Source organism: Pan troglodytes, chromosome 17 (assembly GCF_028858775.2).
Source record: "Pan troglodytes isolate AG18354 chromosome 17, NHGRI_mPanTro3-v2.0_pri, whole genome shotgun sequence".
NCBI lineage: Eukaryota > Metazoa > Chordata > Mammalia > Primates > Hominidae > Pan > Pan troglodytes.
Genome location: NC_072415.2, coordinates 30,857,419 through 30,873,243, shown reverse-complemented (window position 1 = coordinate 30,873,243; position 15,825 = coordinate 30,857,419). Strand labels below are relative to the sequence as shown.

Genomic DNA, 15,825 nt, shown 5'->3' with positions numbered 1-15,825 from the left:
GATAATTGTTTCATAGAATTACATAATGATCAATTATCAGTTGATTTTTAGTCCTGGTAAAGCTTAGTGTAATAGGATTCAAGCCAGGTGGAATTTGTGGTTTGCAAGCTTTTATAAGAGAGAAACCATCAGTAGTTGGTATGGAATGTGCTTCACTTTACTTGTATTTTAAGTTTGAAGTGAACAACTAATTTTGTTTTGTCTTTAGCTGTAGCACCAGTTGTACCCGATTTAAGTAGTGACATTGATACTAGTAATTTTGATGACTTGGAAGAAGATAAAGGAGAGGAAGAAACATTCCCTATTCCTAAAGCTTTCGTTGGCAATCAACTACCTTTTGTAGGATTTACATATTATAGCAATCGTAGGTAAGTATGCTAAACAGTGATTGTAGGAGTAAGTGCTGATTTTGTTCTTAGAAATATCTAAAAATCATTTTAAAGTAGATTTAATGGTATATAAAGATACACCTTATTATGCAATTTTTCATTGATGCATGATATTTCCAGTATTTCATATTTAATTTCTCTTGGACTCATCCATGTTTAGGACATTGTTTTTCAAAATTTTTTTTGCTAAATGATATACTATATATCCTCAAGTTAACAACAATTAATAGGTCAAAAAATGCTATAAATACTGATATTTTGATCTGTAGACTTATGGTTTATAATACATTTTGAAACAACATGTAGACTTTTTTTGTTTTGTTTTGTTTTGTTTTTTTCCACAATGGAGTCTTGCTCTGTCGCCCAGGCTGGAGTGCAGTGGCACAATCTTGGCTCACTGCAACCTCCACCTCCTGGGTTCAAGTAATTCTCCTGCCTCAGCCTCCCGAGTAGCTGGGATTACAGGTACCTGCCACCACACCCAGCTAATTTTTGTATTTTTAGTAGAGATGTGGTTTCACCATGTTGGCCAGGCTGGTCTTGAACTCCTGACCTCATGATCTGCCTGCCTCGGCCTCCCAAAGTGCTGGGATTACAGGCGTGACCCACCGTGCCTGGCCAGCATGTAGACTTTTCTAGCATTATCATCACCATATTGATGCTGTATCAATTTTTAGCTCTTCAAAAATTAAGTGATTCCTCCCCAAACCCGTTTAATTTACCATGTGTTATAAAATGTAGTATTACCTCCACTGTGACCTTGGACAAATAACTTTGGCCTTTTATGCCTCCATTTCCTCAAAAATAGGGATGATGATAATAACAGTAATACTGCTTGCCTACTTACCTGATAGGATTGTTATAAGGTTTAAGTAAATTAAAACACAGTACAGCACTTAGAATAGTGCTTTGCATGGTGTAAGCACTCAGTGTTAACTATTATTACCATTAGTATGAGTTCATGTTAGCTTTACTCTAATGTACTTGAGATTTAAGTTAAACATTTAACATTATTTTAGTGTGCTGAGCATTCATTCATTCCACAGATATCTTTGATAACTTATTATTTGTCAGGTATATACTGAGCACCAAATTGCATGGAGAAGGATGAATAAGATACAGTGCCTTCTCTTGAGATGCTCACATCTTGGTGAGAAATGGATAAATTGTGCAATGTAGGTTGGTAAGAACTACATAGTAGAAATCTCGGCCAGGCACGGTGGCTCACGCCTGTAATCGCAGCAGTTTGGGAAGCCAAGGTGGGCAGGTCACTTGAGGTCAAGAGTTCGTGACTAGCCTGGCCAATGTGGTGAAACCCCGTCTCTACTAAAAATACAAAAATTAGCCAGGTGTGGTGGCGTATGCCTATAATCCCAGCTACTTGGGAGACTGAGGCAGGAGAATCGCTTGAACCTGTGGGGCGGAGGTTACAGTGAGCCAAGATCACGCCACTGCACTCCAGCCTGGGCAATGGAGCGAGACTCTGTCTCAAAAAAAAAAAAAAAAGAAAGAAAAAGAAATCTAAACAAAGTGCTATACCAGTATAATGCATTGAACTATACGATAACACTTACTGGGTGGGTTAAATCTACTTTTAATTACCTCAAAAATATATACTTCTAATCAAATTATACTCCTTTGGAATGATATCAGATAACTGATTGGCTTGGAGTAAATTATTACATTTGAAGTCATTACAACTAATCTTATTTTAAAGTGAAGGGTCTTGTCATTTTAGCGTAAGCCATTCAAGTTAATCTTAGAAAACAAAAAGACCATTTAGTCCGGCTTTTTGAAACTTCTTCAGTAATCCACTGTAAGATAGTACTTAATACTTTTTGTTGCTACATCAATGAGATAGCTGGCACTTATCTTTTTTTCCTCCCTAACACTCTGTGAGTATAATATTATAACTGTATTCAATTAACATACATATACAGAAGAGCTTCAGGGTGGTTTTTGCTGAAGCATTCTTTTTTTTTTTTTTTTTTTTTTTTTTTTTTTTTTTTTTTTTGAGACAGAGTTTTGCTCTTGTTGCCCAGGCTGGAGTGCAATGGCACAATCTCGGCTCACTGCAACCTCCGCTTCCTGGGTTCAAGCGATTCTCCTGCCTCAGCCTCCCGAGTAGCTGGGATTACAGGCATGCGCCACCATGCCCGGCTAATTTTGTATTTTTAGTAGAGACAGGGTTTCTCCATGTTGGTCAGGCTGGTCTTGAACTCCTGACCTCAGGTGATCTGCCCACCTTGGCCTCCCAAAGTGCTGGGATTACAGGTGTCACCCACTGTGCCCAGCCTGCTGAAGTGTTAACTTTTTGTATTTTTATCAATTATTCTTTGACTTGGTTTCTGAAACACTCAAGTTGTTGATATAAACAACCCCCGATGTTTTTGTATTTTCTGTAGTAGAGTCCAGCAGTTAATAACTTTATTTAGGTTTCTCTGTATAATGGTAACCTTGAGTTAAATAAACATTTATTATACTATTTGTCCTACATTATCATGCACTTGATTATGTTCTCTAGCTTTTCTTTGTATTCATGTTTTATGGCCCAAACTAATTTTTAAGTTTCTTAAAAGTAGAAATTATACTGTGTTCTTAACTGTCACAGCCTATTGACAAATAAATATAGTATTTTTTAAGTAATCACTTACTACATGAACAGGCAAAGGTACGATTGCTGTTCATAAAGAAAGAACCAACAAAATATATATATATTTTTGAAACAAGAGTCTCACTCTGTCGCTGAGGCTGGAGTGCGGTGGTGTGATCTTGGCTCACTGCAATCTCTGCCTCCTGGGTTCAAGTGATTCTTGTGCCTCAGCCTCTGAGTAGCTGGGATTACAGGTGCATACCACCACGCCTGGCTAATCTTTGTATTTTTATTAGAGATGGGGTTTTGCCATGTTGGCCAGGCTGTTGGCCAGGCTGGTCTCAAACCCCTGGCCTCAAGTGATCCACCCACCTTGGCCTCCCAAAGTAATCCCAGCGGATTACAGGTGTGAGCCACTGCACCTGGCCCTGGCAAAATACTGATTAGCTTTATTGTAATATGTAAGCATAATTTTGAATATACAGATATGAAATAGAAAACCTCTGAAATTCTTATCCCTGAAATCCAGATATACTTTTAATACCAAGGGCAGAAATCATTGTTGCTTAATTATAGCTGAATTAACCATGATTTTTAAAATAGCCTTAAGCTATATTCCTAATATAGTAACTCCCGTTTTGTAAAAAGTTACCTAAATGACCAGATTCTATGTAAAAGCACCAATATAATATGCAAATGTACCTTGATAGAGAAAAGACAGAAGGTGGAAGAATTAATGGATGTATACAAGTGATGTCCTTACATTTCCTTTGCTGCATTCAAGCTTATATTACTAATTTTGCAGAAGACTAAAATGTCAGTCTCAGTCACATAGCATGTTAAGTTTAGAAAATATCTTAGAGATGAAACAGTCTCATCTAATTTAGATTCCACTGGCATTGCTATATGCCTTATTTATATTACATAAGCAGAATCTCACATTGAATTTCTGAGATGCTTAGTAGTCAATGGAATTAAATTGCACCACACCTAGAATTTGTCATTTGTTATATGGGACTTTTCCTCTATAAAGCTGCTACACAGCCACTATTATTGTCTTAAAGTTATTTGAATCTCCATTTGATCTGAATAATTTTCAAGGAAAACCTAGGAAGTGGCATATTTCTAGCTGTTTCTTTTATAGTACCATTATACTGTGTATGTTTATTGATACTTAATGGATACTTGATTATCTTCTGTTATTCACTAATTTTTAAAATTTACTTAAACTGCTCTTTTGGAACATTATTAATATCTGGTGTGTTAACACATGCCTCCAATAGCTATGAAGTATACTGTAACTATTTGATCTTTTGCAATAGCTCTACTGGTTAATCAGGGTGCTGACTGTAGTGGTGGTGATGGTAGAAGTAGTGATTATGGTAGTTGTAGCATGGTGGCAGTAGGAGCAACACTGGCGGTACTAGTACCTTACCTTTATATAATATTTGGTAGCTTAAAAAATTGTTTACGTATATGATCTATTTAGATTGTTTGAGAATCTTGTGAGACATCTAAAAAAGACCTCTAAATTAGTTCACTAATAGCTTTATTTATATACAATTCTAACTTTACACTGAATTTAAAGAACTCTGCAAGGCTGGGAGTCCCAAAAGATTAGCAGCATCACCTAAACTTTGGTTCTGTTATTTCACCCACATAGGCAAAAACTTTTTTGACCCGAAGAGGCAATATTATGCTTTGCTGAAGGATAGTTGGGTGCAGGAGAGGTGGTTATGCATATGTCTGCAGAAGTCAGCAGTTTCTTACCCCCAATTCTTATATACAAAAAGCTCTGAAAACTGAATGTTTTTAAGTTATTTGTTTGGTGGAAAAACCTGTCATAACCTGCTCTCATGACCAGAAAGCCTAATCTGAACTAACTTGAGACTATGGTTTTTATTTATCCTACTTGGTATGAATATTCTTATGTTTTGCTGCAGGAATATTAAGTCATATGTTTACAGGCTGCTACTATTTTTAGACCTAACTGGGTGTTTTATTTAATATATATATCATTTCTGAATTATGTTTATAAAAATTATGAACCTATACTTAATTTTTAAAAACAAAGTTACTATAACTGAACATAAAATAGGCGTGTAGTATTTATTATTGGTTGTCATGGGATATTACAGAGTTTTTTGTTTTGTTTTCTTTTTAAACTTTTCTTTCCCTCAGATACTTATCTTCAGCAAATCCTAATGATAACAGAACTAGCTCCAATGCAGATAAAAGCTTGGTAGGTATTTTCTTAGTATTAAGAAAATTGTTTTTAAAATTGTTTTGTGGATAATATATTTGTGGGTATGATAGTAAATTTATACATTGTTTGTGAAGCTGTGGTTAGCTGAACTTAGATTTTTATGGCACTTTTATCTCCCATCTCCTTTTCAGTCTGATTTTTTGCTCAAATATCAAATGGAATAATATATTTGGAGGCAGTTAGTAAACTAAATTGTTACACAGATTGACAGTGGTCATCTTTTTTAATCTTCGGAATCAGGAACTATGATATATCAATGTATCATTAAGGGTCTTGACAGGCAAACAGATTACATGTTCAAAATATTTAAACAGAGAGTTTTGTGTGTATGGCAAATATATGTAACATGAAATTTACCATTTTAATCATTTTTAAGTGTGCATTTCGGTGGCATTAAGCACCTTCACGTAGTTGTGCAGCCATCACTGCCATCCATCTCTAGAACCTTTTCATCATCCCAAACTAAAAATCTATACCAATTAAACAGCAACTCCTCATTTCACCCTCCCCCCAGCTCCTGGTTACCACTGTTCTACTTTCTGTCTCAATGAATTTGCCTATTCCAGGTACCTCATATGAATGGAATCATACAATATTTATCCATATGTGACTGGCTTATTTCATGTAGCATAATGTCTTCAAGGTTCATCCATGTTGTAGTATGTATTAAAATTTCCTTCGTGTTTAAGGCTGAGTAATATTCCATTGCCTACATATATATACACACACACACACGTATACACACACGCCATATTTTTGCATTTATTAAATCAAGAGTTTAATGAAGGGATGATTAACATGCTGTGAACATCAGTAGAGGGAAACAATAAAGGGTACTAAAGCACCCATGTATGAACAAGAGTGGGAAGCCATTGCCCTATACTGAAGGAGCAAAGAGAGAAAACCTTATCGTAACTCAGAGAAAGCCTGACATCATAGAAGAGGAATATAAAACGTAGAGCATTGCGAGAACCACAGTAAAGCACAAAGGGTGTAGGGAGAATGAATATTTCTTTTTTTTACCTTCAGATTTCTGCTGGTGTCTCCTGTGGGTTGAAACCAACCTTAAAATCATAGGGCTACAGAGTAATACAGGCAATGCACTCTGTAGATTTTAAGGCAAAGAAGAGCAGAGGATGAATTTTCAAGGTTAGAAGGGAATGGGGGAAATGGAGAATAACCAGTATAGTTAGCATCATCTTAATTTGTCCACTGAGAAGTAAATTACTCCAGAAAATACATTTTAGTTGAGTTCTTTCTGTTGTTTATATAGCTCATGTTCTGATACAGAGGTAAAACAAAATCTTACTTGCTTACATTTCAGAAGGTCCTTTTGGGTTAACAGGAATTTTCTGAAAAATATCCAGAGTAATTATCTGTCCATTCCTAGAGCATTCTTTGAACTTTTTGTCTACTATAGCCTACATTTTTTTGTTGGGGGGCACAGAGACATTGCAAGCCTACATATTTTTAACAGAGGAGAGGAAGAGGTAAGCAGCCATTTTTAAAAAGCTGATAATGATTCTTTTCTTTCTCTTTGATATATTGACTCTTAAATATAAGAGAACATGCGGTGAAAAGGGAAAATGAGAAAAAGGTGAAGGAACTACATGAGTACGCATTTGGTGTTAAGTTCATCTTTCTCTTAAATTTTAATCCCAGTAGAGCTGTTTGGCAAGTTATGTATTGCTAACAAGGGCTCAAAAATCTTTGACCTATGTAATAATAAGGAGTTGCTGTAAGTCAGCTCTCACTGTGTTACTTGACTGTAGAGTTAGAAGTGCCTTCGGCCTTCAAAAATATTCAAAGGATTCATGTTTTCTTTGGGCTGATTTTGTTCAGTGGTGATTACCATAAGTTTATCAGTGGTTGCTACCTTTATCTTTTGCTCTAATAATATCAGGGGGGATATACTAATTATTTCAACCTAGAACTAAGTACAAAATCAACTAATTTAATTTTCCTTGAAAACCTTTTAGCAGAGATGCTATTGAACAACTTTGCAATTGCCAAATACAATGGATGATTTTCAGCCCATATCTTATTTTTCTTCTTTGCTGTATTTGACACTGACTGCTTCCTACTTCTTTGGAACTTCAAACATTTTTAACTCTTCTATGTTCCTATTGTTTCCCTCTTTTTTACCTCCCATATTTTTGAATTTTATTTATTTTTCAATCCTCTTTTCAGGATCTTCCTCCTCTGCTCACTTTCAATTATTAACATTTCCCAAAGTTCTGATCTTGGCTCTCTGCTCTTTCTCTGTAGGTAATCTCATTCATGTCCAGCTTGCTTGTCTGAGCTCCAGTCCTGAATCTTTCTCTCTCTTCTGTATACTTCTCAGGCATATCAAACTAGGCCAGAGCTAAACTCACTGTTTTCCTGTCCCCATTCCCTCCCTAGCAGTGTGTTGGCTATCTTTCATAATGGTATTATATCTATTCTAACTTCCAGTCGGTTTGGTCATACATTGTGCTTTCCAATTGATACCTTTATCCATTACTTCCTCTTCATTCCTGTAGCCTCTGCCTTTTATCAGATCCATATTCTCTTGTCTGAACTGCTTTGATAGCTTTTTAACTGGTTGCTCTTCTTAGAACTTCACTGCCCTCTAAGCTGTTCATTAACCTTATTATTGTAGTGATGTTTCTGAGGTGCCAGTATTATGTCATTTCTCATTTAAAATGCTTATGGGTTAAAGTCCCCAACTCCAATTTGTGCATACAAGGATCATTACCTTCTTAGGCTTAATGTGAGTTGTTTTTCCTATTACATTCTGTGCTCTGCTATAGTACTTGATTTCTTTCCATTTCCCAAATATATCATATTTTCTTCTGCCTTTCTACTTTTGGGCTCATTGTTCATTCTAGCTAAAATGCCTTCCTTGTGCCACCTTCTTTGTTTTATCAGATTATCAGTTCTTCTTATCTTTTAGGCCTCAACTCAAGGATTATATTTTCTCGGCAGAGTTAGAAGTGACCTTTTCTCTCCTTTGGAACACTCCGTAGATAATTTTTTTATTATTTACCACAGTCTATTGTAATATTTTGTGTATATGTCTTTGGGACATTGTAGCTTCTTTTTTCTCTTCTAATTTAACTTTGCCTCACTATGTAACTATTTGCTTCATGAGAACAGGAACCAAATCTTTTTAATTTTTGTATTTCTAATGGCCTAACATTTAGTAAATGTTAAGAAAGTGCTTGTTAAATTAATAATAAAAAAATTGAGATAGAAAGAGGTAAGATTAAACCAAATTATTTTCTAAAAAGGTTTAAAATATTAACATAGACTTGATATTTTAAATGTCTAAATATTCTTAGTAGAATGAGTTTTTGTTTTTGTTTTAAATTAAAGCAGGAAAGTTTGCAAAAAACAATCTATAAGCTGGAAGAACAGCTGCATAATGAAATGCAGTTAAAAGATGAAATGGAGCAGAAGTGCAGGTGAGAATATACTTTAAGTTTTTCATATTAAAAGTTTTATATACCAAATACTTACTTGAAAGCTTATACCCTGTAAACATCTGAAAGTAGATAGAAAATGAGGATGTAAAGATTACTACTGATAATACATTGATGATGTGTCTCGGCTAGAATTGAGAAGTTGTATTTATGTTGGCTTAGTTATAGATGTATTTTCCTCAGAATATTTGAAGTACATTTGTTCCTGGCAGTCTGTATTCTTTTTTTTTTTTAATTCATGAAAATAATATATTGTGTGCTTTGTAATATGTTCCAACTGTGTTTTCATTACAGTCATCAGAAAGTAAAGCAGTATTCTTTTTTTTTTTTTTTTTTAAATGGATCGCTCTGTCGTCCAGGCTGGAGTGCAGTGGCACGATCTTGGCTCACTGCAAGCTCCGCCTCCCGGGTTCACGCCATTCTCCTGCCTCAGCCTCCCGAGTAGCTGGGACTACAGGCGCCCGCCACCAAACCTGGCTAATTTTTTTTTTTTGTATTTTTAGTAGAGACGGGGTTTCACAGTGTTAGCCAGGATGGTCTCGATCTCCTGACCTCGTGATCTGCCCGCCTCGGCCTCCAAAAGTGCTGGGATTACAGGTGTGAGCCACCGCACCCGGCCAACAGTCTGTATTCTTAAAAAACTGTAATGCTAATTCATTTAGTTGCCTGACTTACTGCTTTTTTCTCTTTACATAATTAGCTAACTAAAAGGGCAAATTAGGCTGCACATGGTGGATCACTTGAGGGCAGGAGTTCAAGACCAGCCAGGCCAACATGGCGAAACCGCATCTCTACTGAAAATACAAAAAATTAGCTGGGCACGAAGGTGTGCACCTGTAGTCCCTGCTGCTTGGGAGGCTGAGGCATGAGAATTGCTTGAACCCGGGAGGGAGAGGTTACAGGAAGTCGCGATCACACCATTGCACTCCAGCCTGGGCGACAGAGCAAGACTCTGTCTCAAAAAGAAAAGTAAATAAAGGGGAAATTAGTTTACATTAAATCAGGTGCTTTTTGAAATGTAAAATGTTGAAGATTAAAATATACTAAATTTTTGATGTGGCCATTCTAATTTCCACTGTGGTTCACCAGAGCAGTAACTCAGAGTATCTTTTTCTGTGGGTCTAATTTCAGCATGTTATTGTCATTAGACTCACAGAAAAAATATCTTTGAATTATGCTCACGTTTATTTTAAATTACCTAGCATAATACTGAATTACTTATCAATTATAAGCAATAATTTTTAATAATTATTTGTGTTTTTAGTGAATAGTATTGAATAAATGAAATGCAAAGGTAACACGAAAAGTATTCAACAAATAAAATTGGGAACACTGGTAATTTTGTGACAGAGCAGGTGGGGGGTTTGGTACAAAACAGATAAAATTCTCACTTTTAACCATTCCTGATAGATTATATGGTTAAGTGTATAATACAGATTTCTTTTAAAAAGGCATTTGAATATAAGCAAATAATTAACTGACCCCAGGATTTGGAAAGAATTTCTAAATATAAAATATGTAAATAAGGGGAAGAACTGGGTAGATACTGTTATATAAATGTTGAGAAGTCTCTACATCCAATATTTTTTTTTTTTTTTTTGAGACGAAATCTCACTCTTGTCCCCCAGGCTGGAGTATGATGGCGCGATCTCGGCTCACTGCAACCTCTGCCTCCCGGGTTCAAGTGATTCTCTTGCCTCAGTCCCCCGAGTAGCTGGGATTACAGGCACCTGCCACCACGCCTGGCTAGTTTTGGTATTTTTAGTAGAGACGGGATTTCACCATGTTGGCCAGGCTGGTCTCGAGCTCCTGACCTCAGGTGATCCACCTCGGCCTCCCGACGTGTTGGGATTACAGGCGTGACCCACCGTGCCTGGCCCAAAAAATTTTTTAAACAAAATTAAAAGACAAGTGACAAACTGGTAGTAATGGTGAGTAGGGATCAGTTTGAGGAAGTAATAAGAATGGCTGAATTGGCTAATAATCATATGAAAGTGTATCACCTCAAGGAAATAAAATTGAGATGAAACTTTTAAAAATTATATATTGAATTGCTAAATAGTTTTTAAAATAAAAACCTAGTGCTAGGGATTGTGGAGTGATATTTACTTGCATTTCTTTATTTTATTTATTTATTTTTTTGTTTTTATTTTTTTTGAGGCAGAGTCTCACTCTGTCACCCAGGCTGGAGTGCAGTGCCGTGATCTCAGCTCACTGCAAGCTCCACCTCCCGGGTTCATGGCATTCTCCTGCCTCAGCCTCCCGAGTAGCTGGGACTACAGGCGCCCACCACCATGCCCGGCTAATTTTTTGAATTCTTTAGTAGAGACGGGGTTTCACTGTGTTAACCAGGATGGTCTCGATCTCCTGGCCTTTTGATCTGCCCACCTCGGCCTCCCAAAGTGCTGGGATTACAGGTGTGAGCCACCACGCCCGGCCACTTGCATTTCTTTAAATCAAATTCTCTGCATTCAAATCATTTTAGTTACATTCATTTATTCAATAAAAATTTCAGTTAAAGTGTCATATAATGTGCTTGTCAACAATATAGTAGTGAATAAATCACGACATGGCCCCTCTCCACAAGGAGCTTGTAATTTAGCAAGAAAAACAAGTAAGTAATTATCAAGAGGTGTGGTAGGCCAGGTGCAGTGGCTCATGCCTGTAATCCCAGCACTTTGGGAGGCCGAGGCGGGCGGATCACGAGGTCAGGAGATCAAGACATCCTGGCTCACAAGGTGAAACCACATCTCTACTAAAAATACAAAAAATTAGCTGGGCGCGGTGGCGGGCGCCTGTAGTCCCAGCTACTCGGGAGGCTGAGGCAGGAGAATGGCGTGAACCCGGGAGACGGAGCTTGCAGTGAGCCAAGATCGAGCCACTGAGCTTGCAGTGAGCCGAGATCGAGCCACTGCACTCCAGCATGGGCAACAGAGCGAGACTTCGTCTCAAAAAAAAAAAAAAAAGAAGTGTGGTATGTGTTAATTGGGGAGAGAATAAAATTATACAGGAATATCAGGAATACATCAGGAGATGCCTGTACTGTTTTGTCAGAGATCAGAGAAAGCTAAAACCAGAAGAGTCAATGGAAATTATTAGGAGAAGAGTGGAAGGAAGTGTTAGGGTCCAGGAGGTGAGTATCTGTGAAGGCCGTGAGGTAAGAGACCTTGACTGGCCAGTAAGATGTGAGGGAAGGAAAAGCCTGAGATGAGAATGGGGAGGATGGCAAGGTCTAGATTGGGGAGAATTTTTTTTCTCTTTTTTTTTGCAGGGGGTACGAAGAAATTTGGAATTTAAGCGTAATGGAAAAACATCAAAAGTCATTAAACTAATAAGTAAAAAATATATATTAAATTTGCTGTTTTCAAAAGAAGTTCCTGCTTAATTAGCAGCACTTGGCACTTTATTCAACTAAATGGGAGTGAGGGAGGATGAGTCAAGGATGATTCCTAGGTGTTGTCATTTACTTAGGGACTCTAGAAGAGAAGCAAATTGGTATTGGGGTGGGAGTGTGGAACAGAGGCAGTAAGTTCCATTTTGGAGATGCTGAATGAGGTATTTAATGAGACATCCATGTGAAAATGTTGCATATATAGGTTTTGAAGCTCAGAATTACATTTTGAACCAAAGAAAGCAAATGGTAATGAAGATAATACACTTTGAGTGTTGCCAAATGGTGCCTTAACTGATTTGATATATGCTACCTTTCTCTTTGTTTACTTTATCCTGTATTAAAGGATAAATGGCTAATTTTTGAGTAGTGGCAAGTATTGCATGACGGAGTTTAGGGATCCTTAACCTGAAATCCGTAGACCTCCCCCAAAGAGTCCATGGATGAAATTTGAAGTCCTTAAACTTGGATGACAAAAGGTGAACGTTTTCTCTAACTTATAACTTAATTTTAGCACTTGTTTCAATTCTGAGCATAGGCAGCAATTCAGTTATTAGCAGTAGTTGTTAATTTTTATTACCGATAGAAATTATAGATGTTTTCTTATTACAGTTGTTACAGCTATCTCTAAATATCATTTATGCTCATCAATACTTTGAAATTACTGCCACTAGATCTTGTGATTTAATATATTAATAAGGAAGCATATATACTACTGAATTACACATATTTTTTTAAAGTTTATTACTGTGTTTCAATATAATTGGCTTCTTTTTTTTTTTTTTTGAGATGGAGTCTCACTATAGCACCCAGGCAGGAGTGCAGTAGCATGATCTCGGCTCACTGCAACCTCCGCCTCCCAGGTTCAAGTGATTCTCCTGCCTTGGCCTCCCAAATAGCTGGGATTACAGGTGCCCGCCACCATGCCTTGCTAATTTTTTTTTTTTTTTTAATTTTTAGTAGAGACGGGGTTTCACCATGTTGGCCAAGCTGGTCTCGAACTCCTGACCTCAGATGATCCACCCGCCTCAGCCTCCCAAAGTGCTGGGATTACAGGTGTGAGCCACTGCACCCGGCCTAATTGTCTGTTTTAATCATATATAATTTTTGTGCTTCAAAAAATATTTTGAAAAAAGGCCATAGGCTTCACTTGACTGCCAAAGAGATCCATGGCACCAAGAAAGGATACAAAACTCTAGTTAAGTGGAAAAGTAAGGAATGTTAGTGTTTAACACTGGGCAATAGGAAATACGTATATTTCTAATCTGTATTGCTTTTGTTTTTACAGAACCTCAAACATAAAACTAGACAAGATAATGAAAGAATTGGATGAAGAGGTACTTTTTGTTTTCTAATCAAGTTTCCTTTTTGAGATTTTTCCCTCTTTCAAATTGTTTCGTTTCCTGAGAAAATTGTATTTGAATTCTGTAGTTTGAAACACAAAACAGAGCCAGAGAATTGTGATGAAAGCCTCACCTTGGAACTGCAGTTTCAAGTGGTACAGATTAGATTATAATTTAGTTTCCTTTGTACAATTGTTTTCTACAGCCATATTAATTTTAGTACGTAAATTTCAGTTCAGTGGTTCTCGATAGTTGAAATGTGAGAAAGGAGCCAGAGAAGCAAGCGATCAGAAATTGAATCTCAAACTATGTCAGAAAGAGACAGACAAATAAGGAAAAGAGAGAAATACAGTTTAAAATATTTTTAAAAGATTAACACTGACATAATCTCATGTAATCAAATGGAAAATATATTGATTTTAGAATGTTCATCTTTTCCATGGTTACCTGTCAAAATTTTTTATTATCAGGGAAACAGTAACACGCATTCATAATTCAGATGTTTGTTTGCAAATATGTAATACATTTCCATTCCTCTTAGTCAGCTTCTAAGTATATTTCTACTGTCTATGAGTCCCATGAAAAGAAATACACTCTCTGTAGTCTTCTCCTAATACATTACTTACTTTGTCCTTTTTTAGGTTTAATCTCTGATAGTTTTTATGCTGTGTTAATTTTTTCTTCCCTTATAGAATGGTATCTGTCAATGGCTTGCTTTCTTTCATGGGTAGCTTTGGATATCTATGAAGATTTAGATAGCATTTACTAACTTGCCTTTGTACTTAACCTTAGCAGTATATATTTGACTCTGAGTGTTTAAGGAGTCCTTTTTTGCATATCTTCCACTTATATTTAACTTTTAAAACACAGATAAAATTCAGATGTGCTAGATTTAAGTTATTCATTTTTCCAAATTAGAAGTAGAGAGGGAAATTTGAGGTATGAAATTAAAATAGTCACACTTCTAGAAAGATGGAGTAAGAGTACCTTTTCTGTATTCCTCCCAGTAAGTACAACTAAAAACCCTAAACATTAAAACATAAAACAAACATGAAAAGATTTTGAAAGGTGGAAAGAAGGCAGACCAACCTGGGTTACTTGCGTCCTGAGAAACAACACATGAATGAGTCTTCAGGGTTTTCTTTTTGCTGCATGTGTCCTAGACGGGGTGCCAGAGAAGCCAGCAACCTCGAAATATCAACAGTTGCAGACAAAGCTCCAAAAAAAGCTAATTTCCTTAGCCTAAAGACCAAAAAAGGAGCAGGCTAGCAAGTCAGAAAACTTACACTATCACTGCTCTTTTCAGCCAAACACCACAGAAAAACGGTAGCCCCATTCTTTTTTTTTTCTTCTTTTTGAGACAGAGTCTTGCTCTTTTGCCCAGGCTGGAGTGCAGTGGCGCGATCTCGGCTCACTGCAAGCTCTGCCTCCTGGGTTCACGCTATTCTCCTGCCTCAGCCTCCCAAGTAGCTGGGACCACAGGCGCCTGCCACCACGCCTGGCTAATTTTTTATTTATTTATTTTTTAGTAGAGATGGGGTTTCACTGTGTTAGCCAGGATAGTCTCAATCTCCTGACCTTGATCCGCCCACCTTGGCCTCCCAAAGTGCTGGGATTACAGGCCTGAGCCACCACGCCCAGCCAACTGTAGCCCCATTCTTTACAGCAAAGGCTGAGTGGGAAGTCTAGATTTCCATCTCCACTATGCTGTAGCACACCCCAACTTCCAATTAGAATAGTGTCAGAGAAGGTCCAGTAAAGGAATTTTCATCTCCTGTGGGCAGTAACAAACCTTCTTTCTCTCCCCAGACAGCATAGCAGTGACCATGTGGGGAATCTACACTTACACTTCCAGCTGGCAGTAAGGGGGTGCCCCTCCCACTGCCTTCTGGGTTGGTATCAAAGAGGCATGGTAGGGAGTCAGAACTTTCCACTGAAAATAACAAGCTCCCCTCCACAATGCAGTGTCATCTGTGGGGGCCACATAAGGAGCAGCCATGGTGCGCTCAATGGAGGCCTGGTAGAGTGCCAGAACTCCTGCTTCCACCCAGCAATGATGAGGATCTGCTCCCCTCCCTACCTGAGGTGTCAGTAGAGGCTGAGTGGAAAACCTGGACTTCTGCAAACTCCACCTGGCAGAAAAGAGGCAGCACCCCCTTAGTTTCACCAGAACAGTGTCAGAGGAGACCTTCTAAAAGAGATTTTAAATAAGATCCAGAATGTTGTAAGATAATGTCCAGGTTTGAATAGCAAACTGCTCATCATAATCAGAACTAGGAAAATTTTAACTGGAATGAGAAACAATAATAAACTAATACCAACGCTGAGATGACACAGATGTTAGAATTATCTGACAAGTATTTAAAGGAATCACCATAA

The 15,825-nt window shown here is 37.4% G+C and overlaps 1 protein-coding gene across 5 annotated transcripts in view; it reads left to right on the top strand.

Moving 5' to 3' along the window:
* ROCK1 (Rho associated coiled-coil containing protein kinase 1) overlaps positions 1-15,825 on the top strand; it is a 159,734-nt gene that overhangs the window by 79,867 nt on the left and 64,042 nt on the right. For 4 of the 5 annotated variants that reach the window (XM_063796020.1, XM_001151982.5, XM_016933420.3 and 1 more), the window contains 4 exons: positions 209-368; positions 5,164-5,224; positions 8,606-8,694; positions 13,392-13,440. In XM_063796020.1, coding sequence (XP_063652090.1) covers positions 209-368; positions 5,164-5,224; positions 8,606-8,694; positions 13,392-13,440 — 359 coding nt within the window. The remainder of the gene's footprint in view (positions 1-208; positions 369-5,163; positions 5,225-8,605; positions 8,695-13,391; positions 13,441-15,825) is intronic. The other variant, XM_016933419.4, reaches the window with a different exon arrangement.